This window comes from Kogia breviceps, chromosome 16 (assembly GCF_026419965.1).
Source record: "Kogia breviceps isolate mKogBre1 chromosome 16, mKogBre1 haplotype 1, whole genome shotgun sequence".
NCBI lineage: Eukaryota > Metazoa > Chordata > Mammalia > Artiodactyla > Physeteridae > Kogia > Kogia breviceps.
This window is the reverse complement of record NC_081325.1, coordinates 2,291,409-2,318,694: the sequence shown is the minus strand read 5'-3', so window position 1 is coordinate 2,318,694 and position 27,286 is coordinate 2,291,409. Positions and strand designations below refer to the sequence as shown.

The following is a 27,286-nucleotide window of genomic DNA, read 5'->3' as shown; positions in this document are numbered from 1 at the left end:
ACTCTTTTATTAGCTTACACTGTATCTGCATCACGTTTAGTCTCTGGCTTTACTACAAGGCTCCATTTAAACTTAACCCAACTTGCAGACTTAACTGATCCAGGAATTACTCAATACAACCAGCCAGCTACTGTAGCTTTTCCCCTCTGATAAGGGGATTTAACACAATGGGCTTCACAGTTCTTAAATGACTCCGTTTTTTTCCCCCTGTCTTTGAGATGTGGTGCTTATGTGACCTTTTGTTCTGAATAAAATTCCACATGGTTTGATTATATTTTTTAAAAGTACCAGCAAACACAGTATTGACTTCTTACCCTTAGAGGAAAACGTTTAAAATCTTGTAGGTGGTATAGAAACGGAATTCACGTCGTAACATTTACACAGCTCATTTCACTACATTAGATATTATTAAACTTGAAAATACTTTGAGGGCTGATTCTCATAAAATCACTGGTAGTACCTCTGCGTCGCACTTTGACTTTTGCACACTTCCGGTTATGCGCTGGTGTCGGTGCCGTTTCGACTCCCACGGTGCTGACGGACTCACCTGGGTACACACTCGGCCAGTACGTGGAGGGAAAGCAGCTGGAGAGCCTGACCTCAGAGTGGGAGACGCTTGAGAGGGTGCATTTGGAAGCAAAGCGCGGAGGGCACTGTCGGCCCCCGCTTGGGATCGCACCTCGGGAGGGTGGGTCTCAAACTTCAGTGAACAAAAGTCATCAGAAGGTTGGATAAAAATGCAGATGCCTCGATTCCGTGCGCAGGGCGTCTGAATCCGTAGGTCTGGGATGGGGGCCTGAGGATTTGCATCTTTAGCCAGCGCCAGTTGGTTCTGTCATCTGACCCCCCCTGAGAATCATTCCCCCCGATTCACCAGGGGCTGGGAGCTCAGGGACCCTCCTGGGTCGGCGCGACCCTGGCGGGATTTCCCTGGGGGGGGCGGCGGGCGGGAAGGTGGCTCTGGACCGTCCAGCGAGCATCCTCTTCTCTTCCGCCTCCCTCCACAGCAGGGCGGCGCCCGCCCGCCCTGGGCCCGCGCTTGGGTGTCTGAGAACGTCTTCTCACCCCCGACCCCTTCTGTACGTGGTCAGAATTTCCGCGCGGTTGTTATCTGCGGTATTTAATCCAGATTTGCTTCTCTGGCCTCCTCCGTTAGCGCCCTATTAGAGTAATTTTAGAGTTCTAGAAACAAAGGTCTTTGTCAAAAGATTTCCAGGTAGAAGCGGACTCTCAAGAAGCCTTTGGGGAGTTATGGATGTAACATGTTTGTTCATTTCGTGAAGGTAAGATTTTTGCTTGAAGATAGGTTGATCTGGTGACCAGGACAGACAAGTGCTGATGACTGCTGTTGATACCCCAGCACTTTGCCTGCAGTGCTGTCGTGTATTCTGCTTGTAGAACCCGCCCCCAACGCGCTTGAAGGACTTTTTTATTAGGAGAATTCTCAGCCCAGCACACAACTAGAAAATACAATCCCCCTATCTGCATCACGTGGTCTCCAGAGTTACCAAGATGTGTCATACTTTTCGGCAGCATTTTTTCCCCCTGTTCTTACATTTTGCTGGTCGTTTTTTAACTGGTTCTTTTCGGAGTGACTCAAACGGGAGACGCTTTGCTTGGGGTCCGAGTGCGGTGATCCTGATTAGTAACTGGAAGATGTCCCTTTCAGGAATGTGTTCCGGAAAACCTAGAGCTGAAGAAGCAGCTTTTTGCTCAGCTGGATGGAATCGTCGGTGACCAAGTTGTGCTGAGCAGCTCCAGCTCCTGCCTCCTGCCCTCCAGGCTGTTCTCGGGCTTGGCACACGTGAAGCAGTGCCTTGTGGCGCATCCTGTGAGTATCTCGAGCCTGGAGGTGCAGCGAGTCTCCCCTGCTTTCCGGGAGCAACGTGTTCGGACGACCCTGCGAGTACTTTGTAACGGCTTTACTGAGACCTAATTCACATGTCCCACGATTCGACTTGTGCATTTCAGTGGTTTTTAGTCTATTTAGAGAGTCGTGCAATATCAGTGTCTTACAAAGAATTTCACCCCAAAATCCCTCGAACTGTATCTTGTACCTCATGCACGGTGGCAGAGAATGAGGAATACTTACAGACTTTTGCCCTTAAGTAACTCACCGTCTGGCTGAGGGGAGAGACTGCTAATCACACCATCCCAGTGCCAAGGAAAGGTGCCACGTTACCGAAAAGTCTAGACCCCGTGGGACTCTGCAGGTGGGTCACCTGTACTGTGTGGTTTCCTGAGCTGAGCTCAGAGTGGGGTCGCCTGTGCTGATGTGCAGGGTCCGGGTCCCCCCCGAGATGCCGGTGCAGCAGCTCTGACTCAAACCCTCATTTGGGGGTCCCTTCCACCAGACGTCGTCACTGACTGCCAGCGTACTCGCCAGGCGTGCGCTGCGAGGTGTGTTGGACCAGGAGCTCCAAAGTTGGCACGTGGGCACTCAATCTTTTTGCGATTAACGTGTTAATGTCAGCAAAGGGGACACAGAGTGGGGGTTCAGGGGTCACTCGGTGGACGTCTGAGTACCTAGTGGAGGTCAGTGTGACCCTGGAGAACTGGGACAGAGTCGCCACTAACTTAGCTCAGGCCCACCCCGGGCCTCGTAGAATCGCCAGGAGACCAGCTTGGCTGCAAGAGCAGGAGAAAGGTGGAAGCCTTGGTAACGCCGGGGTCGTGGAGAATCGGGAGAGTTACTCTGGTGAATGAGAACTGGCTTAGGTACGGGGCAGCTCCTGCACGGAACTACACGAGCGGCCAGGGCCTAGGGAGGCGGGGGGTCCTCGCGTGGGGAGCAGGGAAACCCCTCTTTCTGAGCAAGAGGAGGTCAGAGGGGGGAGATGAAGACAAGGGGAGTCATAGATGCTGGGCCCTCCGCGCTGCGCAGAGGGACGGCCTGGACCACCGTTTACGTGGCTCAGTGGTTCTGGGCGTCCTCACGCTGAAGGTCAATGGAAAGTGTAAAAGAATGGTTATAAGACAAGGAGACTAAGACCCAGAGCACGGAGGGGAGAAGCAAGCCTTTAGTTACCCCTCCATACAGGGGAAAACAGCACCAGAGAGACCTTAATGGAAGCATCCAGATACCCAGTCCCATGAAGCATGTCATGTCTTTGCTTCCGTGACATATGTGTGGCCATAAAAGGCCTCTCAGACACCGTGATGGTTACTTGGTTGCTTCAATAAAAGGTGCAGGCCTCTTAGTCAAGAGCTTCCATTTCTAACCAGTGTTTTCACTTCTAAGTCAGTTTAAAAAACAACTGAATCATATTGTTCAGAAAACACCCCCTAAGTCCTCTGACAGGAGTTTTACCCCATCTCTCTCTTCTTAAAAAAATTTATTTAATTAATTTATTTTTGGCTGCGTTGGGTCTTTGTTGCTGCGCGCGGGCTTTCTCTAGTAGCGGCGAGCGGGGGCTACTCTGTGTTGCGGTGCGCGGGCTTCTCGTTGCGGTGGCTTCTCTTGCTGCGGAGCACGGGCTCTAGGCGCGTGGACTTCAGTAGTTGTGGCACGTGGGCTCTAGAGCACAGGCTCAGTAGTTGTGGCGCATGGGCCCAGTTGCTCCGCGGCATGTGGGATCTTCCCGGACCGGGGCACGAACCCGTGTCCCCTGCATCGGCAGGCGGACTCTCAACCACTGCGCCACCAGGGAAGCCCTCCAATAATTTTTAACACCGACACAGTAGACTGGCAATGACTATTGTTTAAAGAGGATGGCTGGGGGCAGGGTAGGTAGAAGCTTACGAGGTACAGCTGGCAGCAGAGAAGTCCCGAGGGAGGTCAGGGGTTTGGAGGTAAGCGGTAAACGTACAGGATGGCAGTTTGCACCCTCCGATGTGAACCTCAGTGTTGGTTATGATTCCTGCAGTTCTGTGCTCAAGTTCTTTCGTTTCCCCCAACTCTGTGCATTACTTTATGTCTTGAGTTTCTTGTCACTGGATGCTGAGTCTCGAGGGGCCCCATCCGCCCTGCTGCTGACCCCACGGGGGACAGTGAACCAGCTCTGCTGGAATGACACCCGCACACCAGCGCCGTCTTCCTGACTCTCTCCGCTCTGTCTCTCTCCGAAGGTAAATCCACCCTACTACGTCCCGTTGGTGGAGCTGGTCCCACACCCGGAGACGGCCCCTGCGACGGTGGACAGAACCTACGCCCTGATGCGGAAGATCGGACAGTCCCCGGTCAGACTCACGAAGGAGGTGGACGGCTTCGCTCTGAATCGTCTCCAGTACGCCGTCATCGGCGAGGCCTGGAGGCTCGTGGAGGTGTGTGCGCCGCCCTCTGTCCTGGCAGCTGAGCGGAGCGGGCAGGGGCCTCTGGGCGCGCCGTGCGGGTGGGAGAATCAGACACGTGCTCTGTTCCGGAGGCCAAGGGCAAGCTGTCCCTCGCCGTGTTTCAGGGATTCCCCTGCACGGTAGGTCACTTGATATTCGGATGCGGCGATGGGCTCCTCTTCTTGCCCTTTCCTGCCGTTACCACGTAATCATCTCTGTGACGTGCTGCACGTTCCCCCAGTCTCAGATTCTGCTCCGCCCCCCACTCCCAGTATTATATATATCTATATATATATATATATATATTTTTTTGCGGTACGCGGGCCTCTCACTGCTGCGGCCTCTCCCGCTGCGGAGCACAGGCTCCAGACGCGCAGGCGCAGCGGCCACGGCTCACGGGCCCAGCCGCTCCGCGGCACGTGGGATCCTCCCGGACCGGGGCCCGAACCCGCGTCCCCCGCGTCGGCAGGCGGACTCTCGACCGCTGCGCCACCAGGGAAGCCCCCAGTATTATAATTTTTCAGGAGGAAAAATAAATTATATTTTGAGTAAACTTGTATCCTCTAAAGGAACCCAGTTTATTTCAAGAGCTTGAGGAAGAAACAGTGGATGACTTTTAAACTTGTTAGTAGTATGCTTGTCTCACACATAGACAAGAGGTTATTTATATATATATATATATAAACTTATATACATATATATTTACATCATCCTTGAATTAAAAGATTTTAGAGGTGACTTTAAAAATGGCCACACGCACTCCCGCCTGCATTTCTGTGAGGGGCCTGGGGTCCCTGGCAGGGAGACGCCAGGGCAGCCCCCCACCTGGGAGTGGGCCAGGCTCTGACGGTCTGGGCTCCACCCCTCACTTTCCGACGCTTCCCCAGCTTCTGCACGGGTCAGTAGCGTGCTGTGCCCACACCTGTCCTGCTGGAACTCGGCAGCGTGAACGAGGGTCTGTCCAGGTACGTGCGGCGAGAAGGGGGCTCGGGCTCAGTCATCTTCGCCTGGAATGGGTTCACAGCCGCTAGTCTTGACTCCTGCGGGTGCCTGGCGGTCCCAGCCTGAGACAGAACAGGGAAGCTGCCCTGGGGGCACCGGATTTCAGCTTCCCAGTGCAGGATGCACGTGACCTCCCACAGAACCCTGGCTCTGGCACTCGGTCACATCCCTGTTGGGCTCATCATCTGACCTGACCGCTCACACGAGCTGCAATTCTGTGTCCTCACTCTTTGAATCCCGTTAATGCTCTACATCTTCGAGATACAGTGTTGGGATTCCCACTGTGAAGTTTTCAGCTTTAATTTCTCGGTGACTGTAAAATGTTTTGGAATGTCAATCACTGGTAGAAGCACTGAAGTAAAAACAGCCCCTTGGAGATCTGTTTAAAATATTTCCACCGGGACTTCCCTGGCAGGGCAGTGGTAAAGAATCCGCCTTCCAATGCGGGGGACGCGGGTTTGATCCCTGGTCGGGGAACTAAGATCCCACAGGCGGCGGGGCAACTAAGCCCAGGCGCCACAGCTACTGAGCTCGTGTGCCTCAACGAGAGAGCCCACGTGACACAAACTACAGAGCCCACCGCACTCTGGAGCCCGCGCGCCACAGCTACAGAGAAGCCCACATGCCACAACAGCAACAGAAGATCCCACGTGACGCAGCTGAGACCCGACGGGGCCAAAAAAATAAAGAAAAGAAAAGAAAAATATTTCCACTTGTCTAGAGTACGGGAACTTAATATACCGCAAGAAAAATTCACTATTACCGTGAAACGTTGCAGAGATTTTAGGGCAACTTTTACGTTTATTTGTAAGATATCTTAGTGCCTGGAAGAGATGAAGAAAAGCCCTGCAGTTGAATTTTGCTTTCTCTCATCTAAACGAGGAACGCCAACTCGAGGTAAACTTAAGAGTTGGGACGTTTTCCTTCCTCTTCTGTTTTCTGGAAGAGATTGTAAAAGTTCTGTTAATTCTTCCTTAAATGTTTGGTCGAATTCTCCAATGAAACCACCTGGGCCTGGAGAAGTCTTTTTTGGTCTTTAATTACAAATTCAACAGCTTTAGTGGCTGTAGAACCATTCAGGCTGTCTGTTTCATCTCGGATGAGTTTTGGAGGTTTATGGTTTTGGAGCCATCGGCCCGTTTCTTCTGTCGCTGAATTTATGAGCGTGAAGTTGTCAGTGGTGCCCTCTCTTCCTTTTAGAGGCTGCAGGGCCTGTAGTGACATCCCTGGGTTCATTCCTGTTGTGGGTGATTCATGTCTGCTCTCTTCATCTTTGTCATGCTAGAGATTTACCAGTTTGGGTGCTTTCTTGAAGAGAAGGCTTTTTGTCTCATTGATTCCCTCCCGCTGCCCCCCCAGCTGTGGTTTTCCTGTTTTCAGTCTCACTGACTCTGGAGGGAGGGTATCCCTTCATCCTTGCAGCCAAGCAGGAGAGAGAAATTCTAGGAAAGACAGGGTGGCAGCGGTGTGTGTGCGCGCGTGTACGTGTGTGTGCGCGCGTGTATGTGCGTGCGCGTGTGCGGCTCCTGCACGGGCCTGGCCCTCGTGGGGAACCAGGGGAGCCGAGCCAAGGTCGGGAAGAGGCTCCGCAGGGCACACGCTGTCCCGCCCCAGCCCGTGGGCTCCGCAGGGCATCCACTGTGGGAGCAGGACGGGTGCCCCGGCAGCGCGGGCACACGGGCACTCACAGCCACGCAGTCTGTCTTTCCCGGACCGTTTGGCCGCAGAATTGGGACGGAGCGGCCCCTGTTGGCTGGGAAGTGCCGATGGCTATAGTCTAGTCATCTGAGATTAGGTCACTGGGTGACAGGATCCCGTTGGCCAGAGAAGTGATTTTCAGTCGATCTTCAGCTGAGAAGCACAATAAGGGAAGTAGGGATGTGATGACAGAGTCTCGCCCAGACAACAGCTGAGCTTGTAGTGCCCGTAACTTCTTGCCCCGTCGAGGGAGGGTCCGTGGAGGCGAGCGGGAGTGAATCACGGAGCCGCCCTTGGGTTCTCAGCCCATCGGAATGTGTGGGTGGTAAGGAGCTTTAAATTGCTTACCTCGGGTTTTGTGCAGCCTTCTGAGAAATGTAACATCCAGGGGATTTCTGCTCCTTGGGCCTCCGGTGTCTCGCTCAGGGGCTGTGGTCTGTGCGGGACCCTTTGAGAGATCCCAGGCTTCCGTGGCCCAGCTTTATTCCTGGCACAAACACAACTGTTATGAGGACTGGTTTCAGTTCATAAAGTGCATCTCGAGGACCGTGTGGTAAAGTGAACAGGTGAGACGTTTTGTGGCAAAGCCGCAGGGGTTTCTGTTGGATGTAATTTAGGAGAGCACCGCGGTCCCTCCAGCATATGTGAAGTCATGTCTAGATACCTCCAGTACCTAATACAGCCTCAGTCACGTGTAAACAGTTGTTCACACGATGTCAGTGCTATTTAAATAGTCGTAAATAGGATGTAAAAACTGTGTAAACAGTTGCCTTTCCTAGCAAATTCCAATGTTGCCTTTTGGAGCTTTCTGGATTTTTTTTGCTGAATATTTTTGATCCACGATCGGTTGAATTCGAGGATGTGGAACCCGTGGATACAGAGGGCTGACTGTAAAACACGGGGATTAGGAGTCGTAGCACAGCAAACCACTGAGAATCAGCTACTCATCAGCGACTTCAGTTCGTATGTAGTATTTCAGAGTTTACAAAGTACTTTCCTTTACATTTCTCATGATTTTCAGATTTTTTCGGATCATCCAGTCCTGAAACCACGAGAGACGTATTGTTATTTTTGCCTTTACAAATTAAGTGGTTTGATCCGTGTTCCCTGGTCTGTAGGGATTCAGACCTGCGCCACCTGTGTGCCACGGTGTCCGCATTTGCGAGTGAAGATGACATCCGATGAGGGTTGGATGGCTTACGTACGTAAGGGGCTTAGCACGTGACTGGCGTATACTAATGGTTGAGTAGGTGTTACGGATTTCAGTGATGGTGGTGACGGCCCTCTTTTCTGAATCCCAGAGTCCAGGGGTGTAACAGCAGTCACCGGTGAGGTAGCTCTGAGCTGAAATGCTCACGTGCCCGCTGCACAAGTGAGGTCCTAGGGCTAAGGATGGCAGCGGGGGCTTCACCTGGGCGCTTGGAAATTCAGCGTCTCAGGCCCCACCCCAGCGCTGCACAATTGGACTCTGCATTTTATCAATCCCCTCCCCTCCCACGGGATTCATGTGCATCGTAAAGGGAGAGGAGTCCTGGCTCACGCCCTGAGACCTTGGCCTCAGCCTTGATGTATCGAATTCCATCTGTTCTAAGATAAAATTTATTTATTTTTTTTACATTTTAACATCTTAGTTTTTTTTTTTTTTTTTGGCGGTACGCGGGCCTCTCACTGTCGTGGCCTCTCCCGTTGCGGGGCACAGGCTCCGGACGCGCAGGCTCAGTGGCCCAGCCGCTCCGCAGCACGTGGGATCCTCCCGGACCGGGGCACGAACCCGTGTCCCCTGCATCGGCAGGCGGACTCTCCACCACTGCGCCACCAGGGAAGCCCCTTAACATCTTAGATTTATTGGCAGCATTTTTCTTCCATAATGGAGCGTTAAATGCTAATTTAACTTTCAGTCAATGAAGTCTTAACTTCAACGAGATACAGTATATTCTGCCGGCTTTTTCAGTTGCCTTTTCTCCTTCCATGTTTTCTGTCTTCGCGTGTCTCTTGCTTCTGACCCCCTTTATCTCTGACTCAGGGCTCATCATAGATAAACATGCAGCTCTAACCACCTTTGCGTCGTGGAAACACTCTTACATGGTCCCGATTCCTAGTCCTAGATTTATGACACTGAATACCTCTGGTTACCCCAAAAAAGAAGTGAAAATTGATTTTTAAAAAAGATTTGATTCACTTTTGATTAGAACACAAACACAGCAGAACAAACGGATGCTAGGTTTTCACTGCTCCTCCAAATCAAAGCTCCTGTGCCCGCAGCCCCCCAGACGGTATCTCCCCCGTCACACCGGCCGCGTGCTTGGCCTCACCGATCCTCATGCGGCCTTTGGTTTCTGGAGCAGGGATGCAAACTGTAGTCTGGTTTTTCCTCATTTAGTCACAGGCCTGTGTGAACACAGTGTCCCTCCGAGGGTGACGGCCAAATCAAGCAGGCTCCTTGGGCCCGACAGGCAGCGCTGCCGGACACCACGAGTCCGGTGCTCCCGGGCTGGTGCCCTAGGCTGGGCTGCGGGTTCCCAGCCTCGCCATGAAGCTACACTTAAACTGGAGCGAACTGCCAGCTCCTTTACGGAGGGGCCGACACCAGGGGGGCTGACAGTGCTGAGCGGAGTTTGGGGGGAAGATGACCTGACGCTGTAGACTCACTGCCCGAATGACCCCTTAGGTGTCTCTCACTTGGGCTGTGATCGTGCGGGGGTAGGCGGTTGTTGGATTTCGCTCTTCTTTTAGAGGCCAGTGTGAGCGTGGACCCAGTTCTCCAAGTTCAAGTTCAACCCCAGAAGTTTGCTTGTCACGCACGGAGCCTTCTGAGAAGGAAGCCAGGTCAGACAGTGAGCCACCCTGCAGCCGTCCTTTCCTGAGTCTGGGGGGGGCTTTTTTCCATGAATGTCATCCTGAGTAAGTACAGGACCTGCCAACTATTCTGGAAGAAAAACAGCACAGACCGGTGGCGAGGATGAAAAGAAGAAAGAGGAAGCTCAGGCTGAGTCACTTGCTTTGCAGGCTTCGGGATCAAGGCGGGCTGTAGGGATTCGTGGCCTGAGTGGCTCGACAAGAGAAAGCATGTTCAAAGCCGCGCTTCCGGGCAGGCGGTAAGTGGGGCTATCCTAGCAGTTTTTATTTAGAGGGAAGGTGTTGGAAACACCAAGACCGCCTAAGGCTTGGCTCCCCTGGAGCGGGGCCAGTAGCAAAAAGCTGAGGCTTGAGCAACACGTTACAGAAGAGACCTTGGCGACACCCATCGGTGTACTTGGCAAGAAGAGTCGTGTAGAAGGAGCGAAGGACGTTAAGGGCGCCAAGAAAGAGCCCAGCTCCTGCCCTCCCCACCACACCCTCAGCTGTAAGATTTTCTACATTTTACGTCTTTTAAAATTTAAACTTAAAAGTTTAGGGGGTACGAATTCCCTGGCCATCCAGTGGTTCATACTCTGAGCTTTCACTGCCGAAGGCACGGGGTTCACCCCCCGGTCGGGGGACTGAGATCCGACAAACCACACGGCTCGGCCAAAGAAAGAAAGAAAGAAAGAATAAAGAAATAAAAAATAAATTTATTTCTAAAAAAGAACAGTAAACTCTTTTTGGTTTTTTTTTTTGGGGGGGGGGCCTTGCTGCACGGCTTGCTGGATCTTACTTCCCTGACCAGGGATTGAACCCAGGCCCTCGGAAGTGAAAGCGCCGAGTCCTAACCACTGGACCGCCAGGGAGGTCCCTACGTTTTTCTCTCAAAGAAGTAAAGTGTCTGAGTGAATTTCCTCATGGTTGCCTTTTCCTCCCCCTGCTCTGAGCCTCGGTCCTTCCAGGGAGGATGCTTCCTCTGTTTGCCGTTTTCAGCCGGGGCCCGGGCAGCTCTCCTGCTCCACGCGGGGCTCCGCTTCCTGCCCCGCTGGGTGCCCGGTCCACGCCTGCTTTGCGTTCAGCTGCTCCAGGGCCCTCGAGTCTTATGACTGCCCGTCACCAGGCGCCCGAGGTCAAAATTCACCCATCGAAACTTTTTCTAAGACCTTTTCCTGCCATCTCTGCGTTATTTATTGTACCTCCTGAAAACATAACCTCGACAAGGCTGAGAGAACTGCCTTCCCCCAGCCCCTGGAGCTCACCTTTCAGCCCTGGTCCATGTCCCTGTGCCTACCTGGCCTCTGTCTTGCCTTCCGAAGCCTGGGTCAGCTTGTCTCAGCTTGTCCGTGGCAGGAAGTCCATCCCCGGAGGACACTGAAGAGTTCTCTTGGGCTTCCCTGGTGGCGCAGTGGTTGCGAGTCCGCCTGCCGATGCAGGGGACGCGGGTTCGTGCCCCGGTCCGGGAGGATCCCACGTGCTGCGGAGCAGCTGGGCCCGTGAGCCACGGCCGCTGCGCCTGCGCGTACGGAGCCTGCGCTCCGCGATGGGAGGGGCCTCAACGGTGAGAGGCCCGCGTACCGCAAAAAAAAAAAAAAAAAAGGCAGGGTTTCCCTGGTGGCGCAGTGGTTGCGAGTCCGCCTGCCTATGCAGGGGACGCGGGTTCGTGCCCCAATCCGGGAGGATCCCACGTGCCGCGGAGCGGCTGGGCCCGTGAGCCGTGGCCGCTGCGCCTGCGCGTCCGGAGCCTGTGCTCCGCGATGGGAGGGGTCGCAACGGTGAGAGGCCCGCGTACCGCAAAAAAAAAAAAAAAAAGAGTTCTCTGAGTTCCAGCTGTTTGAGCTCTTTCTCCCGCGCAGTTTGCTGTGGACCAGGCAGCACTGTCGCCCTCCTTAGCTTAGGCTGCCCGTCGGGGACGCATCAGCTGGGACCGCAGGCCCTCTGGAGCAGGTGTGTCACCCCCTTCCTGAGGACCATCCTCCAAATTAATTGAGACCTGCTTTCTCGGCTGTAAGTTGGAAGTGCCTCCTATCCGTGGCCTTCCGTTCAGAGGCAGATGGAGAGGGAGGCGTTTCTCATTACAGGGCGGCTCTGGAAGGACACCAGGGTCTCAGCATTTTAAGAAGCCCCAGAACTATATCAGAACCCACACCTGTGACTCAGCAAGTGTTTCATGTCCTTCACTGACCACTGGGAGGCGATCAAATTAACGAGAGGCCACTCCTGGCCGACGTGAGTTAGGCCGCGTGTGACAACCTGTGGGAGGGCAGGCACGGCCGGAAGGGGGGGGGGGCGCTTCGTCGCAGTTGCGTGCTGGCGCCTCCCGTGCATGGAGCTGGTCCGTCCAGCTCTCCTGAGGTTCCCTCCTGCATGGGGAGCGCCCGGCCCGGCTGCAGCCCCGCAGACTCGGACCGTCTCTCTCAGGGCGGTGCAGCCGAGAGACTTGATCTGCTGGCTGGGAATCATCAGTTAATTAGAACTCTCCCAGCAGCGATGGCCTGTAAGAAGTAGACCATTTTTGTAATAGTATCTACCCTTTTATGGGAGGTTATTTTCTGAGTGGCCACCCTGGCGAGCCGCAGAGCCCTACTGAAAGGAGAGATGCTCCTGGCTTATTGTTTTAGAGGCAGCTGCAGCCCCGTTAACAGATACACATAATGAAAGCACCAACCGCACACTCAGTTTTAAAAACCCGCTTGGCATGCCTGGGGTTACGTCAGCAGTGTTTACAGTGAAAGCCCCTATGCGAGTATTCTAACCGCTCTACACGAACATCAGGGACTTCCCTGGCGGGGCAGTGGCCGAGGCTGCGCCTTCCAGTGGGCAGCTGGGATCCCGCGTGCCTTGGGGCCGGGAAATCAGGGCACGGGGCACAGGCAGTATTGTAGCAAGTGCGCTGAAGACTTTAAGGATGTTCCACGTCCCCCCCCCCAAAAAAAAAAAAAATCTTTAAAAAGGAAAAGAAAATGAAATGAAATGCTGTCACTCTAACACCTGACAGCTAACCCTCACCCTCAGCTAACCGGGCAAGCGATGGCTTTCAGGTCCTCCCGCTGCGGTGAGCTGGAAAGGGGGGGGGGGGGCGTCCGTAGGAGAACAAGCAGAGAGGCGAGGCCGCAGGTGACGGCTGGGACAGGGAGCCGGAGGCCCGGCCATCCTGCTTCCCGAGGTGCAGGCGGGAGCAGCCCTGGAGGCGCCAAGCTCCGCGGCTGGTCGTGAGGGGTAGGCGGCGACGGGCCGGGTGGGCCTCGGCGTGGGGGCCGAGGGCGTCCGCTGCCTGGCGCCCACCTCTGTGTCGGGAGCCCCGTTCCCGGACGACCCCAGTTAGGGCTCCACCACCGCGCCGAGCCCCGGCGCGCTTCTGTTTGCACAAACGGATGCCTTGTGCTGTGACTGTATTTAAGGTCCAGACGACTCATAATACTGGTGTTTTTCTCCCTGAAAGCTTTGGTACCAGCGCAGCAAAGTGAGAAAAATCCCATGAGGGCGTCACCGCCGCGGCCCGGACAGCTCTGCACCATCCCCGGGATTAAGACAAAGTCTTTCGCCTCTTTTCAATTTGTTGGTTTCTTTCTGCTAAAAGCTTTATTCTTAAAAATATTCAAAGGGAAAATACCGCTTATGTTCCCTACCCTGAGTCAAATTGCTTTTATTTTTCTGCGTTCTTGCCTAGTCTCTGTTAAGAATACTTTCCTCGAGTTTTTTATTCGTTTCTCGTGGCTTCATGAGATTTCATTTCACTGATCCTCTTGAAAAAAATCTAATCTTTCGCCTGCTGTGGGTTGTTTTAAGGTCCTTTCAAGTCTTCTGCCGTACGATGCCTCTTTGCACATACGGTCTGGCGCCTTCTTCTCCCAGGACAATTCCGGCAGTGAAACCGCCCCGTCGGGCCGGACGCCTGCCGACGGGGCGGCCCCGTCTGCTCCTCGCTTCCCGGCGGCCCGGCCGGGACCGTCCACCCCGAGCTCTCGTCTCCTTGCCCCGCGCCCCCTCGGAGGCGCCGGGTGCGGGGTTTGCTGCGTATGAGTCAGCGTCCTGTTGCATCAGCTAAGCGCGTCCAGCCAGCTCTTGTCCAGGGCCGCGCGGTTTGCCTGTGTCACCCCGCAGCAACGGCCCCGCCCCGCTTGCAGGAAGACACGTGGTGCTGAGCGGCTCACAGGCCCGACAGCCGCCGGGGGGCGGCGGGGCAGCACTTAGCAGTCTGCCCTCCTCCGCCTGTCCAAGTCCTGTCCTTGCCTCACCTTTTCCCCGGAAGCAAGTGTGGGTGGGAGCGGGCGGGTCACGGCTCTGTCACTCTTGCCCCGGAGCCGGTTTTCATACCGGGCGTGGGAGACGCAGTGCTGGGGGAAGAGAGTGGCAAACAAAGACACGCAAGCGTACGTGAGCGGAAGGAACTAACCCGGGGTTCTAGCTGGTTTCTTGTGAGAAAAACCCGACTTCTCGTCATCGTGATGCCAGACGCGCAGGCTCAGCGGCCACGGCTCGCGGGCCCAGCTGCTCCGCGGCACGTGCTATCTTCCCGGACCGGGGCTCGAACCCGCGTCCCCCCGCATCGGCAGGCGGACTTGCGACCACTGCGCCACCCACGGAAGCCCGGTCCTTAGTTTAAACTCCACGATCTACGTTATTAGTCCGCACCGTTTGTTCATAAGGGCTGCAGGGATGGACTTTTTCTAAAGAGTCCAGTGCCTCGACTCGGGCTTGACTGTCTCTGCACCGGGGTCACTGGCGTCTGGCTTGACACTGAATGTCTCTGGGGATCGGGGCCTAAGCCTGAGGTGGCCTCTTTCTCCATAACCCCTTCTCCTGGGCCCCCGACGGGGGGTGACGCTGGACCAGCGCAGGCTTCCTTCACGCCCTTGGAGGTTGCGTTTCGTCCTCTGACACACTAAGACATTTTTTTGTCTCGGTTAAGACGCTGGATTGAAGCCTGGACAGCTCCGGTTGGGGGAACTTGTATATATCCTCGCCCAGATTCCTGGAAGGCAGGTCTGTTCCTCGTGGTGACGGTGCTGGCCAAGGTGGAGAAGCGTTTGCACAAGAGAAGCTTGAAAATTCGGGACCAAGTGTGGTGAAAAGTAGAGCAAAACAAAGAAGAAGATCAAAAGCTGGGCAATAGTAAAAAAGAACCAGACAAGGAAAGGTGGCATGAGGAACGTGAGAAAAGCGAGAGACTCTGAGGCCACGCCACAAATATGTGCATCCAACAGGACGATTTAATACGGGAAGGGGGTGATTAGAAGGAAGAAGATTCCTGTGCAGCTGGTCATCAGTAGAGGAAACGGTCCCGGGCTCTTCCCTCCGCAGATTTTGCATTCCTGAGCCACGCAAGACCCCCGCCGCCTCCCCCTTCTTTCGCGTCCCCCCCGAAGGACAGGCCGAGCGCCACGGTCCTTATTTTAGTGGTGTCTTCCCATCCTCCTCTCCCTGCTCACGAAGTGCCAGACCCAGGATGCCCGAGGGTAGGGACCGTGCTTTGAACTTCCCCTCTGTCCCCTGCGATCGGCTGGGCTGGGCTGGGCTGGGCCGGGCGGGGCCAGCGGGCCGGGTCCTTCAGTCACACACAGGCTTTGCCCGTGTTTCTCTGAAGGTGTTTTATAGATGCGATTAGCAGCTACAGTCAGTTGACTTGAGTAAGGAGATTATTCTCAATAATCTGGGCAAACTTCATCCACTCAGCTGAACAGCCATAAGGGCAGGGCTGAGGTTTCCACCGGCGGCTCCCGCCCTGGATCTCAGATGTGCTGACGCTTTGGCAAAAATCTCTTGGCGTGTCTATAACTGAGCGGTTCTGTCTCTCTGGTGGGACCCTGACTGATACATCCCAGACCTTTCTCTGCACTTGAAGTTTGCACCTTGCTTGTGGGCGGCAGTCCGGGAAGCTCCTGTGAGCACGCCAGGTGCAAAGTGTGTGCCCAGGCCGTGGCTGGGTGCTGGTGCATTGCGGAGAGTCTTAGGCTTTAGCTAAAGGAGGTGAGTTGAGGCAGGAGGTGTTCAGTGAAGGAGCTCCTGCCCACTCTGGCTGGGCTCTCCTCCCGCAGTGGTTCTTCAGGACACGATGCAAACCACCTTTCGAACTAGCAGTGACCCTAGTGTTCATCGCCCTGTCTGAGATTTAGGAAACTTTCAACCACTTGGGGCTTTTCCCTGTACGTGTGACTTGAGAATTTCACCACGAGATAGAGGAAGTACTGATGGCTATACTGACGGCCGCAGGCACACTGGCATGAGGGGGTTTCAGTCCTCAGACCGCCGCGGGGGTCCCGTCTCTATCCAAGGAGTCGTCACCAGATCCATTCAACTCAAGCGCTTGGCCTGCCTTTCGTGCCATTGCAAGGATTTATTTAGTTATTATTGATAATGTCAGCATCTAGGCCACAGGTGGCCCTAAGGCTCTGGGTGGAGTGGAGCTCAGGGCACAACTTGACCTTCACAGAATATCCGGAACATGAAGCTGTAGTTCTGCGCTTAGTGCAGCAGGGAGGAACCCGGGCATTTGCCCCGGTGACATGGAACCCTGATCAGTGAGCCTCTTGGCTGACTTTCTCATGGCCGTTTCTTTTCTCTGGATTTAGCTTCTGGGTAAAAACTCAAGCTTAGAGAAATCTGCCTCAGAAAAGTCAAATAGGGCAGAAAGAAGCAGTTAGGAGGAGGAAATATTAAAACGTTTTCTCTTTTCTAACTTGTTCAGCTAATGAATAGCAACTGGTAAAAAACCGGCCGCCCTCCGTGAATGAAGCAGGAGTGAAGGAAGTGCAGGCCCTCCCCCATGTGAGGGCGTCGGGTGATGGAGAAGCCCTCTGACGCTTCGATTCGTCGGCTCACTGTTAGAGCTCACAGTGCTTACAGATCAAAAAGTAACTGCTCTGCGTGGCTCACTGTGGGTATTTTGAAATCTTGGCAAGTCGGCTCTGCAAGTACTGAACATAGTTTTGGGAGAAGAGAGTCAGGCAAACGCCGTCGCAGGCCCAGGCTGGCTTCCAGGTCCGCATCCTTCCCAGTTGGGTGGTGGAATGGAAACCCGAGGCTGTTGGAATGTTGACCTGGGGGCCAGGGCTGAGGGAGCGTCGGCAGCCCCTGCGTGGCTGCCTTTCACCGCCCTCCCGAGCCTTGGGCGTGGGAATGCCTTGCTAGGTGGCTTTGGGAGGCCTGGGGAGAGGACCAGGAGGCACCCTTCCTGCCCAAGACATGGCGCAGAGGGAGCGGGGGAGAGAGGCGGCAGGACCCTGCGGACCAGCAGTGGTTTCTTGGTGGTTCTGGGTGGAGGAACCACGGGCCTTGTGTTCCGTGTTTCCTCGCGGTGCCGATGCCCTCCCCCCCGCCTCCCCAGCTCTGCCACCAGGAGGGGAAGGCGGGCGGCCGGTGAGTCTGTGAGTGAACCGAGTTGATTTGCTCTCAGTAGCAGTCAGGTGAACCCAGGGATGGTTTGGAACCAAGAGGAAGCCCCGGGTCCGCGCCAGCTGGGGACAGCGACACAGGTGCGGCCACATCGGCGCCCAGTGGAGGGCGCGCCAGGCCGCGGCTCTGCAGCCGTTGACGGCGGAGAGGAGGCCGGCCCAGATGTCCACCGACGGTAGGATGGGTGAGGGAGCCGCGAGGATGGACGCCTACAGCCACGCACGGCCCTGGTGAATCTTAAAAGCGTGAGGTGGAGGGAAAGACGCACGTCAGAAAAGAACGCACTGTGACTCCATCTGCAAGAAGATGAGAAGCAGGCAAAATGCAGACTCCACGTTTCGGGAATGTGGAGGAAGGCATGGTTGTTACAGAAGTCGGGATGTTTGCCTCTGGGCGAGTCAGGAAGCCGGCCGGGCGTGCTGGAGGGGCCGCGCTCTCGGCTCCGCGTGCGGCTCCGCGTGTCCCCACGTGTCACACGCGCGTGCGCCCGTGTGCGCAGCCACGCGGAAGGGGCTTCTCACCCAGGGTCCTCAGGCGCCCCGAATCACCCCTGCCCTGCGTGGGCCCCCGGCCTCCCCGAGCCTCGCAGACGCCCACGGGGGCCCGAGGGACTGTTTTCTCCCCCGGCAGCTGGGCCGCAGGGGCGAGGGGCGCGCGGGCCTCCTGGGGCCTGGACTTTGGCGGTGGAGCCCCCGGCCCGGGGGAGGGAGGGCGGGCGCCGGGCGGGGGCCGTGTGCGCGCCGGGGCTGAGGGTCCAGGCTTCCTCCACCCCCGACTCCCTGTTCCCCAAGCGGGGCCTCTCCACGTGGAGGAAGCCGCGCCGGAAACAAGGGCCGGAGACTTCGCGGCCACCCTGCCAGCCTGGTGAACGCGTGCAAGGTAGGGCCGTGGGGGCAGCGCGCGCGCACACGCTGCCCGAAGCTGCCTTGCGCCAAAGGACGGCGCTCTTTTACGAACGCATCCAAAGCTGAGCACGGCCGGGCTCGCGGGCGGACGAAGGCTGGAGGGCGGCTCTCCGACTCCTGCGACAGCCCCAGGCCCTAGGCAGACGCGCAGAGAAGCCTTCCGCCCTTTTCTTCTGATGGGACACGGGTTGCAGGTTAGAGAAGCGGGGACGGTGCAGGGGCCGGAGGTTGAATCGGTGGTCGACCATTTCGCAGCACGCTCTCCTTTCAGGATCCGTTTGCACACTACGGTTCTGTGATGCCGCGTTTGATGAAACCTGTGCTAGCGCTTTGCAGAGAATTTCGGGATCCCGCTCTAGAGAAGTCAGGATGAGGATGGTCATGAAACGGTCTCTCCTGAGGACTCACCACCTTGCCTCACCCGTTCTCTCCATAGGAAGGAGTAGTGTCCCCGGGCGACCTTGACCTCGTCATGTCGGACGGCCTGGGCATGCGGTACGCGTTCATTGGGCCCCTGGAAACCATGCACCTCAACGCCGAAGGTAGGCTTCCATTCCGTCGGCTCCCAGGTGGGATTCTGAGCTGTTTAGTGTTTTTCATGGTCTTGTAACGGTCAACGTTGCCTTTTCTTACAACTGAATAGAAACAGTGCCGTGCAGGAGATAGTGGCCCGTCCGTCATTCACAGGGAGGGGCTGAGGTGAAAGTCCACTCGGGCTCCTCGCACCTCCCTGTGGCAAGAACCGGGGGGCGGGGGCGAGGTGCTGCCGACACCGCCCAGGGCCCTCCAGCCTGAGGAAGACAGAGCTGTGTTTCCTGAGAACGACGGTGAAGTGCTTTACAGAGGCTAGAACAAGAAATAGGACTGGGGACATGACCACCGGAACCTGGACTGCACACACCTTCTGCCCAAGTTGGAGCAGCTTCTGGGCGTGTTTGCTGAGCGTGGGTCTCCTTCCAGAAGGCGGGGGAGGCCCGAGGAGGGGCTTCTGCGGGAGGAGGGGCTCCTGCGGGAGGAGGGGCTTCTGCGGGAGGAGGGGCTTCTGCGGGAGGAGGGGCTTCTGCGGGAGGAGGGGCTTCTGCGGGAGGAGGGCAGGTGACAGCTGGGGGGGCAGGCCTGGCCGGCAGCTGCACCAGAAGCCGACCTCCAGGGGCTGGGGGAGAAGGTGAGAGCCAGTGAGCTGGTGACACTGAGAGAAAAATAACTTGAGAAGGGGAGACTCTCCCAAGAATGAGACTTTCAGCCAGAGTTTCATCAACTGAAAAAAAGGATGTTATTTGAAAAACAAGCAATAAAACCTACAACAAATTAAGACAAAATAAATCAAAAAAGCAATGCATAAAAATCTGGGAAAATGTCACCTAAATGTTATTACTGCTGCTGTCTCTTGGGGCTGAAATGATAAGTAACTTCCTATCCTTGTGCTTTTTTATGTTGTCATCAATTTGTACAACTTTTGTGTATTGTTTTAAGCATTAGGTTTATTAACTTGTGAAACTTGAGAACAAAGAGAAAACAAATGTTGTGTTCAGCTCCACGGTCTGCATTTAACGCACGTGTTGAGAAACTGGAGCATATCCAGAAGGAGGTGACCGGAGTAGTATGTGTCTGTCTGTCTGTGTCTTCTGTGGGGCTGGAGCCAGAAGACCGGAAACGGCCGGCGGAACTTTCTAGAACCTGGAGCTGACGTGCCGAGAGGCCCTGTTGTGAGAGGGGAGCTGAGGGGCCGGAGGCTGGTGCCCACCTGCCAGACGCTTGGGTTGAGGGGAGACTCCTGCAGTGAGTCGGGGGGCGGGGGGCCGGAGTAGGTGACCCTTGGGCGTCCGTTGGACGTAGATTTGAGAGTTCCACGGTGTTTTGCTGTTAGTTCAGTCACTTGTCACCACAGTAATCGGTGGAATCTAGTTTCCAGTGAGTGAGTCAAGCAGTTTCCTAGATGCGTTGGTGCCCGGCCGCACACGTGCGCGCCCAGAAGCGGTTCAGTCCGGGAAGGTTCCCCCCGGGGGGGGGCGGGGAGACGGGCTGTGCGCGGGGCCGCGCGGGGAGCAGCGAGCAGGGGTTCCCACGATCGCTCATTAAAATGAAGCCTTGGAAAATTTCAAATGTTTCTTTTCAACCAGAACCTTAAAAGTGAAGAACGTATTTAAGCATTTGAAATGGACGTAGACACTGCCTGGTAACCGTCATGTTTTTCTTTTTCTTTCTTCCTTTTTTTTTTTTTTTTTTCTTGAGAAAAATAAGATAATTCAGGTATCACGAGAAATCTATAGAGAGAGACTGAGAACAGCTTTAACTCTCAAACAAATAGAAACAGAAGCTGATGAAACCAGAAACTCAAGAATCAAAAAGTGTGCAGACAGGAAGGAGGCCCACAGCAATTTTTCGAACAAAGCAGAAATGATAAGAAAACCTAATTGGCTTAATATGATAGTGGTGGACGGATGTAGTTTTCAACTTCAGAGCATTCCAAAGACCCGAGTTAGACAGCTTTGCGATCTGGCTTGGCATCAATGGAAATGTCCGTTATCCCTCACGGTGTCACCAGAATATATCAGGAATTCTTCCTTTTGGATATAGTTTTATATAAAGCCGACATCTCAGGTTAAGGCTAGTTATTAGTCTTTAAAGGCTGCGGTTTATCTGGAAGTGGTAGAGGTATTTTAGGATCTGTTTTTAATCTAATAAAATAGCACCTGAGAAACAGGAGGCCAGCATGCCTACTCCGTTTGGCTACTTTTTAAGGCAGCGCCGGCTCTCAGAGTGGTGGGTCTGGCTGGTGGAGCCAGCCAGTGCCCCGCTGACCTGCAAGCGAGATGACCTTGGCACGTCAGTTCACTGCGCCTCAGTTTCCCCACCTGTAAAAAGGGTATAGCAGCAGTGACCCCCCCCCACCCCCACCCAACACGGGTGACATGAGAATACACGGCGTGGAGACACTGGGCTCAAGTCAGAAACCAGTGAGATGAGCTAAATCTAAAATCATGAGAATCTGTTCCCCCCGCCCCCGTCTTTCCTTATTCTGTACAAGCATCTCTTAAGAAGTTAGGTTCAGAGTCTTCTAAAAAGCTAAGCTCTGTGAGTTTCTGGAAGAGGGTATTGTTGACAGAGCAGAGGGCATGGATGTAAAGAAGATATGGGGGAAGGACAGACTAGTGGGATAAAAGGGGAAGTCGTTTGTTTTCTTTCCATTTTCTTTTTTTACATAGTTACGTGTTTATTTATTAGGCTGTGTTGGGTCTTAGGTGCCGTGCGCAGGCTTAGTTGCTCTGCGGCATGTGGGATCTTAGCTCCCCGACCAGGGCTCGAACCCGTGTCCCCTGCATCGGCAGGTGGACTCTCAACCACTGCGCCACCAGGGAAGCCACTAATTTCCACTTTCAATGAAATTGTTATTCTAGAATAATTCCCACTCAATTCACCTTTCATGGTGTAGAGAGGCCAAAATTATCGTTGGAAATATTTAAAAGCCTCCTTTTTTACTCTCTAATGGAAGGGGATGTGTTGCAAATAATAGTGAGGGTGATACCTCCACTGGAAAGTTGTCAATAAGGCATCCCAGGGCTCCCGACTGTAAGTCACTGTGAACTTCCTGTGTCTGCAGCGAGTGGAGGCCCCCAGCCTCGCCACAAACAACGGGCTGTTTATCCTGACAGCTGAGTGCATGTTACAGAAAGCGTTTTTATGCCAATGCGACTGAAGTTTTAATTGGTTTTCTGAACAAGCTGGGGAGAAGTTATGAACTGTAAAGAGTTTCACCATATTTTATTCTGTTCTGAAGAAATAAAAGCCCTTTTAAAACTACAAATTGTATAAAAGGCAGTAGGGAAAAAAAGGTCCTAGAAAGCCCCTGGGAGACTCAGGTGACTTCACAGGGGCAGAGAAAGAGGGACACTCGTTCAGAGAACGTAAAGTGACCCCGAGGTGAAACACGGCACCTGAATCGAGCCCCGTGGCTCATTGCTGGGCTTTGGGGGCCGGGGCGGCTTGTTTCTCTGAAAGTGGGTGAGTTCGCGGCTGCAGCACACCTGCCTGCTCTTTTCTCACTCAGTGTCTCCGGCTCATTGGTTCAGCGTCTCTGCTTCCCCAGCACGAGTAAGCTGTATTTGTGTCTGCATTTTATCACCTCGAGTTTGAAAAAAACCGACAAATAGGCACAGTGAAGTAAATATTGAGCTCTGGACCGTCCCCTGGTGCTTCTGGTAAACGCAGTGAAACCCCTCATCTTAAAAGGGAGCGTCCACCACTTAACTGCAGGTGCTAACGTCAGAAACGTTGCACTTTCGAATTCTCACCCTTCGAACCACTTTCTCTTCTAAGGCAACGTGGGTCTCATTTTATCACCCTCTGAGAGAAGGCAAACGCTTTGGGACAAATGCAGTTGAAATCAGCCAATCTAGGCTTTCACATCAGTGTAGATGCACCAAAAGCAACCCCACCGAAATTGTTTTTCTTTTTTTAAGGTGTAACTAGCAGAGGTCGTTTTTGTTTTAAAGGAATCACGTGGGGTTTTTCGTGGGGTTTTCGTGGGGTCGGTGAGGGCCCAGCGCTGGATCTCTGCAAATCCTGCAGTTCTGTTTGTTCCCTTGTTATCTTCCTAGCCTGACTGCCAGCTCAGCTCAGCGGCTCCGGGGCCAGGCGCCCGAGGCGAGCTGCCTGGCGGGCAGGAGGGAGGGATGGGGGAGGGGGCGCCACGCTGTGTGCCAACTGCCCAGTCCAGGCAAGCCCGCCCCGCGTGTGGGCAGCTGATGGGCTTCCTCTCGGGGTCGGCCTCCGCCACGCCGCTCGCGCGCTGCTCCTAACTGCGGCGCGTCCCCCCACCTCCCGCCCTCAGGATGGGCCTCTCCATGCGCTTCTCCGCCGGAATCCTGGGGCTCCATCTTCCGTTGAGGGCCCGGGAGCCGCGGGCGTAGTGGGAAGTCGTGTGGCCGGGGCTCAGATGCAGGTCGGGGCGGGTGGCTGGCGGCGCCCTAACCCAGCGGCCGCAGCCTAGCCAGCCCCTGGGGTGAAGAGCCCGTGTTAAGGCCGCCACCAACCGGTGGGTCAGGTGCCGGCTAGAATCCAGGGATAAGAGCAGAGAGGCCAACGGGTTTAGCGGAACTTGACATCTTTGGTTCTTAGAAAATGCATTCGAGCCGTGTGCACAAGCAACCTCACAGGTACATTGTTGAAGGAGCCGCTTGTGGTGAAAACAGGATGAATGGGATAGTCGGGGAATCAAAGCAGGAACGTGGGCCGACCCAGCGTCCCTGAGAGGCGCTGACCCAGGCCTGGAGGTCGGGTTGCTTCTCGGGCCTTTATTGCCGAGAAAGGCTTGAGTGGTGAGCCCGGGGCCGCTGAGCGGGGTGCATTTCCCACCCGCAGCCCTGCTCCACCCACGGGGGAGGGTGAGCCCAGGGCAGGACCCTCCGGACACATTCTTGGTTTGAGCGCGGACAAGAGTCCTCTGACTCGGGCATTCTCGGTTTCTTCTGCTTGCAGGTATGTTAAGCTACTGCGACAGGTACAGCGAGGGCATGAGACGTGTCCTAAAGACCTTTGGGCCCATTCCAGAATTTTCCGGGGCCGCAGCTGAAAAAGTGCACCAGGTGTGTAGACTCCGTGCCGGTGGAAGGCGAGAATTCGTCTGTAGCCGGGCTCTCTGCCTTGACTTCGAGGTTCCACGTTCCTGACTGTCCACCGCCCCGTCAGGGTCTCGTGGGACCCTCCGAGCGGTGCGACCAAGGAACTGGCAGGTCATTTTGACTCGTCTGAAGGAACCGTCGGCCCCTCTGGATTTGGAAAGTTATGTTAGTTGAGGGTCTGCCAGGCTTCTTTTGTCTTCTGAAAGCACATTCGGAGTTTGCATGAACAGGAGTAATTTCCCTCCCGCTAAGTTAGTGGCTCTTCATGCTTCTTTCGCCCTTTTCCCTCTTGTCTTTCTCTTTCCTGTTCCCAGGCCATGTGCGCGAAGGTTCCAGATGGCCCAGAGCACTTAGCTGCCAGGAGGGAGTGGAGGGACAGGTGCCTCATGAGACTTGCCAGACTGAAGAGCCAGCTGCAGCCCCAGTGAAGCCTCGTGCGACCACCGCCGCCCGTGCCGGAGCCCGTTCGCTGCGAGCACGAGCCCCCGTCAGGCGGCTCAGGGGCGCTGGGAGGCCTTGGGAGCCCAGCAGGCCGAGCCCGACTTGTTCTCCACTAGGCAGGAGCCCCGGTGGACGCGGCGGTGCCCCAGGCTGGGGGTCAGAGCAGCACTGAGGTCTGCGGGCTGCATCCCCTGCCACCAGGGCAGGCAAGAGAGCACATCGTCTGAAGATTTTACCATTTATTTCCCATGTGATTTACACGTGGATACATTTCATAGCCCGTGATCGCGGTTTCACGTTCTTTTAATCCGCTGCAAAGCATTTTTATAATTATTTTCTGACCTCTTGCTGAGTACTCGGTGTGCATTTATGAGGCAACTCCCTTCATTTTCTTGATGCTTATTCCAAATAAAAGCGTTTGATCCCATAAAGACGTCTTTTCCTTCTGTTCTTTCTGCGCAAGTCGGTGGTCCTGATGACGGACGTTATCTCGAGTGGCCGCGACGGCCGAGTGGCGAGCGGATCCTTTGTTCGGAGCCGTCTGTCATTCGGGGACGGCCCGCAGTTCGGGCCGGTGTTTCCCACGGCGCCGCGGCCGGGTGTGCTTGGGAAGCCGCTTCTGGGGGCGGCGTGCAGCCCACCGACGCCGCCACGGCGAGCGCGTGGCCAGCGACACGGCCGCGAGCGGGGCCAGGGTGACCCTGGGCTGTGGAGGCCGCACCCAGGACGGGGGCCGAGCAGAGGCTGGGGAACCCCGGGCCGGCGGGTGTCCGCGGGGCCAGGGCGCCGGAGCCCCGCCCGGCCCCGGCGGGGGACCCCCTTCCGGCTGCAGCGGGGCGCTCCTGGGCGAGACCCGGCCCTGGGGACCCTCCCGAGCTGGACCCCCTCTGCCGCCCTCCCTTCGCCACGGCCGAGGTCGTGCTCCCGCTGGACGGCCCGCAGGGCCACCTTGGCCTCCGGAAGAGCTGCCCTATCGTCCCTTCCTGGGCTGCGTCCTGGAGCGCGGGCTCCGACCACCCCCTGCTTCTTTCGGTCCGGACCCGGGGCCGGGCGTCCCCGGCGCTTTTCTAGGTTGGATCGAACCACACTTGGCGCTACAGCAAGCAGAGAGCTCACACATCCCCCACCCCCGAACTGTCACCTGCCCAGGTGGCGCTGGACAGGTAGGACACCTGACACTCTGCCTGGAAGTCCCTCCTGTCCTTTAAAGGGCGTCGCGCCGCCAGTCCAGTGCCGGGGCTGCCTGCCTCCCCGAAGCCTCTCTCAGGTTCGAGGTGGTGACATTTTGTTTCCCTCCTCGGCAGGGAGCTCGTTTATATTCCGCTGAGGTAAGAGCTCTGTTCCCTTCCCTTTGGCCCGGCGTTTCTCCTTTTTTCAGATCCCCAGGCCCACGAACTTTGGGTCACCGCCCTTCCCCCAACACACGGCTCCGAACTCATTCCTCCCGCTGGCGTCCCGGCTGCCCGGGCCCTCGGCACCTGCAGGCCTGCGGCTCCCCGGGCCTCAAGCTCTGGGTCCCAGCCAGCCAGGCCTGCGGGCGCTGGGTTTCAGCCCGGTTCCGGGCTCGGGGCTGGTACACTCCTTTCTTTTCCATAAGGATCTGAAATGATCCCTTCACATTTTTGGAAAAACTGCCTTTTAATTTTGTGTTCTTTGATACACCGTGCTTTCTCTTCTCTTCTCTTTTCTTTTCTTTTTTTTTTGCAGGAGGTGGAGGTGGCTTTAACCTGAATAATTCCCGAGAAAGTTCACTTCCTCCACCTCTTTTCTTCCAAAATCTGGCTGTAGAGAAATACACAGCAGATCAAAATGGGCCTCCTTACCCTCAGGCCTCTCGTGAGGACGACTCTAAGAGGCTCCCCCGAGAGGAGATCGTGGACGCCAAACGTTTCCTCGGTCGCATCCGTGCTTCCGTGTAGAGGCTGGGTTAGCGTGCGAAGGCTGTGGGCTGGGCCCGACCCCTCCTGGGCACGGACACCGGGTGGTTTCAGCTGGTGTCGGGGGCTGCGGGTCCCTGCGGTCTCTGCTGGGTTGGTGTACCGGCTGCGGCTGAAGGCGAGGGCGGTGACGCCTCCCATCTCACGCATGCGGGCCCGGCCCGCGCGAGCACCCGGGGGCCACCTCCCCCCGGAAGCCCTCCTGTCCCTCCGCTAGTTCCCTGGGACTCTGCCTGGACCCGCGCGTGTCACCTCTTCGTTCTGCGCAGCAGCTGCGGTGCCACACGTCGGGCGCCCGGCCGGCTGCAAAGGGCTGAGGAGTCATTGGTCGTCTTGTTCCGATCGCACCCAACACAAAGCACGTTGCCAGCAAACCGGCCCAACCGAACAACAAAGGAACTCGACATGTCCACGTCGGGCCACCTCTGACAACGACGGGGTAACCAGCCCTCTGCTGAGGACAAGTAAGAAATGCACGCGCGAAAATCTCCTTCGGGCTTCCCTGGCGGCGCAGCGGTTGAGGGCCCGCCTGCCGATGCGGGGGACGCGGGTTCGTGCCCCGGTCCGGGAAGATCCCACGTGCCGCGGGGCGGCTGGGCCCGTGAGCCGTGGCCGCTGAGCCTGCGCGTCCGGAGCCTGTGCTCCGCAACGGGAGAGGCCGCAACAGAGAGAGGCCCGCGTACTGCTAAAAAAAAAAAAAAAAACTTAAAACATAGAAGAGCTAAAACAAGATGTGAGGCACCTGGGCCACAGTCTGAAAACCCGGGGAGGGCACACAAGCAAGGACACTTCCCTAACCACTGGGGCTGCGTTAACACAGCCCGGAGCCGACAGCGGGGCCCTCTGCGTCAGTAAGAAAAGCAACCGCCTTATGCTAAAGCACAACTAACGTGTCAAAGTCAGAGTTTCTTTTTCTTTCTTTTTTTTTTTTCTTTAATACATTTATTTATGTTTGGCTGTGTTGGGTCTTCGTTGCGGTGCGCAGGCTTCTCACTGCTGTGGCTTCTATTGTTGCGGAGCACGGGCTCTAGGCACACGGGCTCAGTAGTTGTGGCTCGCGGGCTCTAGAGCGCAGGCTCAGTAGTTGTGGCACACGGGCTTAGTTGCTCTGCAGCTTGTAGGATCTTCCCGGACCAGGGAAGGAACCCACGTGCCTTGCATTGGCAGGCGGATTCTT

The 27,286-nt window shown here is 55.7% G+C and overlaps 1 protein-coding gene across 7 annotated transcripts in view; it reads left to right on the top strand.

Annotated features, from left to right (window-relative positions):
- CRYL1 (crystallin lambda 1) overlaps positions 1 to 24,603 on the top strand; it is a 76,914-nt gene extending 52,311 nt beyond the window's left edge. For 3 of the 7 annotated variants that reach the window (XM_059041489.2, XM_067016418.1, XM_067016417.1), the window contains 5 exons: positions 1,670 to 1,831; positions 4,069 to 4,263; positions 18,547 to 18,652; positions 23,589 to 23,695; positions 24,046 to 24,603. In XM_059041489.2, coding sequence (XP_058897472.1) covers positions 1,670 to 1,831; positions 4,069 to 4,263; positions 18,547 to 18,652; positions 23,589 to 23,695; positions 24,046 to 24,159 — 684 coding nt within the window. In that variant the 3' untranslated portion in view covers positions 24,160 to 24,603. The remainder of the gene's footprint in view (positions 1 to 1,669; positions 1,832 to 4,068; positions 4,264 to 18,546; positions 18,653 to 23,588; positions 23,696 to 24,045) is intronic. The other 4 variants (XM_067016420.1, XM_067016416.1, XM_067016414.1 and 1 more) reach the window with 2 other exon arrangements.
- The last annotated feature ends 2,683 nt before the right edge of the window (positions 24,604 to 27,286 follow it).